Below are 2,641 nucleotides of genomic sequence, written 5' to 3' on the forward strand. Positions count from 1 at the left end.
ACGCAGGGAAGGAGATGCTGCACAAAAGGCTAAGCTCAGACCTTGGCCGTCGTGGGACGACGTGCTGGGGAGACGGGGTTATCTGTGTGGCTGAGGGAGAAAATCCCTCCCATGCTCAGACGGGTGGTGTCGCCCCCCAGGAATGTCACGCTGGGAGGGACACACAGCACAGCAGGCACAAGAATATTTGATCTCGTACTTGGGTTGAGGGCCAAGGTGGAACCCAGGGTCCCTGAAGTTGTTCAAACAGATTTATTTTTAAGCTACACCTCCTGTAGGATGTATTACTCATCTTACCTGTGCTGCAAGGGAGTCATCCGCCTGCTCCCAAATAAAACTCCCGATTTGCCTTCTGATTTCTGCCATGAAAAAAAATAAATGACTGTGAGAGCATCAAAGAATGAGACTGCATGGTAGTTGCTGCCGGAGCAAGCTCCCACCTCTTGCAGGTGCTGGCGATGGTGCTTGGCAGGAGCTCACCGCGCGGTGCTGCTGCTAACGCAGCGGGAAAATGGAACATCAGGGGAGAAGTATTGCTCCCAGCAGGAGATCCCCTCTGCTTACAGAAGTAGCTGGAGGTTCTGGTTTGCATCCCCAAAAGGCTCCGCTCCTCAGGGGAGCCAAACCCTAATGTTTTTGTCCCTGACCTTCTTGCAGGCAGGCGGGTGGCAGGACGTAGTGGCCCAGAACCACGGACGCCTTGGCTCCCGTGCCGGTGCTCGCCCACGCGGAGAGGTAACGGGAGTGAAAGACGGTAGCTCTGCCCTCCAAGTAATCCAGGCTCTCGTGTATTCTGGAAGAGAAAAGGACAGCTGGTTTCCAAAGGTAAATCTGGAAAAAACTTAAACCACAAAGTTTCTGGGGGTATTGTCATTAAAACTGATCTGCTCTGATTTTTTTGCCAAAAGCACCTAATTTTCTGCAATTTTTGGTAATTTTCTGACTACGAGACTCTGCCAGCAGCGTCCTGTTATGGTCCCGGCTGCCGGCACCTCCTGAGAGCAGCCTGGAGGAAGGACACCAGGGACCAGGAAAACATGTATTTTTCAGGACAAAATGGCACGGTTCTGCTCTCGAGATGAGGCCGGTTCGTTGGGGAGGGGGGAAAAATGTGATTTTCATTTATTTATTCTGAACCCCGCTGGTCCCTGCTCAGCTTCGTGGCACGGTCCCCAAACAGCGGCAGCACTACAGCTGAACAGGGAAGGGTTGGTGGAGGATGCTCAGGCACTCGCCGAGCTCGTTAGACAGGAATTAAGTATTGTTTGCCGAGTTGAAGGGTATGGATAATGATTGCAAGTTTCCCTAAGAAATAATCTGAATATATACATTCAATATGGATATATAAAATGATATATAATCCCCCCTGGGGGAACAAGCCCGTCCAGCGGGATGCTGCAGCGGAAGGGAGGTTCTTACTCTGGGTTTCTCAGGATTCCCCTGCTGCAGCTGGCGCAGGTGGCTGAAGGATTACAAATACCTAAGCCAGTTTGAAGCAATCGTGTCTTAAAAGAAGCTGCTTAGTCCAGTCTAGCAAAGCCTGCTGCAGAGCACTGTGAGGAAACATCACAGTTCCCTTTTGCATAGATATATTTACATGATATTGAGTGTATATAAATATCCAGCCGCTGGAGGAAGACCCTGAATAGCCTTTCCTTACACTTGTACAAATGTCCTTGAGCTCTCTGATTTTTTTATATTGAGCAAGCAGAAGAAAAGTAGCAATTCAGCCCTTTTCCAGCCATTTTTACCACTGCGCTTGCTTTCAGAGTTAACTCACGCTGGCTTGTTTGCACCTGGTCTCTTCCTTGGAGATGGTGTTGCCTCTAATTTAGACCCTGAATTTTCCAGTGAATCAATTCAAAAGTAGTGAGAAAACCAGTGCAGTTAGTTTGATTTGGATTGAAGTTAATCAACCTAATCCATGGATGTTTTTACGGCCATTTTCTGTTTTGCCTACATACAGTTTAGTGTGGGTGTGAGTTTCCAGCCCCACTAGGAAGTAAATAACCCCACTAGGAAGTAAAACCCTGACAGACCTTTACCAGGCACTTAAAAGTCAGGGTGGTGTTTAAAGGATGTCGGCATCCATTAAATACTTCCCATTAAATACATTAAAACCCTTATCTACGCCTTCGTTGATCTTTTGCTCTCTACAGACGTGTAGAGGGTTCAACGTGAGCATGAAACGAGGCTGCAGGCATCTCCTGAGCAAGGAGGGTGCTGCCAGCATGGGGGTGACACGGTGTGGGGGACAGTCGGGGGATGCAGCCCACCTGCGGGTGTCCGGGTGGGCGGCGTCGCTGCTGAAGAGGTAGTCAGCATCAAAACCTCCCGCCCCCCAGCCACTGCAGAGGGAGAGGGGGGTGAGGAGGAAGGTGGAAGCTCCAGCGTGTCTGGGTGGACTTGGGCTCGGGATGGGGCCAGCTGCCCGGGCTGGTTGTGGGGCTGTAGAGCCAGGCTCTGAAGCGGGAGCTGTGACAGGCCCCCCCACGGCTGTGGGTCTCTCCCTGCCCCCCATCAAGAGCTCTTCTGGCCTTTGCTTTAGTGCAGGGGCATCATGCCCTGCCCCAGCACTGGGGAAACCTGCCAGTCATGCCCTGTTGTGGGGGCTTAGCCCTGTGCTGCCCCAATGAGGGGT

At 51.4% G+C, this 2,641-nt stretch overlaps 1 protein-coding gene across 1 annotated transcript in view; it reads right to left on the reverse strand.

Moving 5' to 3' along the window:
• LOC104507063 (chromosome unknown open reading frame, human C15orf43) overlaps positions 1 to 2,348 on the reverse strand; it is a gene marked incomplete at its 5' end in the record, with an annotated part of 3,395 nt that extends 1,047 nt beyond the window's left edge. The window contains 3 exons of the mRNA XM_010148225.1: positions 298 to 359; positions 648 to 793; positions 2,277 to 2,348. Coding sequence (XP_010146527.1) covers positions 298 to 359; positions 648 to 793; positions 2,277 to 2,348 — 280 coding nt within the window. The remainder of the gene's footprint in view (positions 1 to 297; positions 360 to 647; positions 794 to 2,276) is intronic.
• Between the last annotated feature and the right edge of the window lie 293 nt (positions 2,349 to 2,641).

This window comes from Eurypyga helias, unplaced genomic scaffold, assembly GCF_000690775.1.
Source record: "Eurypyga helias isolate BGI_N326 unplaced genomic scaffold, ASM69077v1 scaffold26993, whole genome shotgun sequence".
Taxonomy (NCBI): Eukaryota; Metazoa; Chordata; class Aves; order Eurypygiformes; family Eurypygidae; genus Eurypyga; species Eurypyga helias.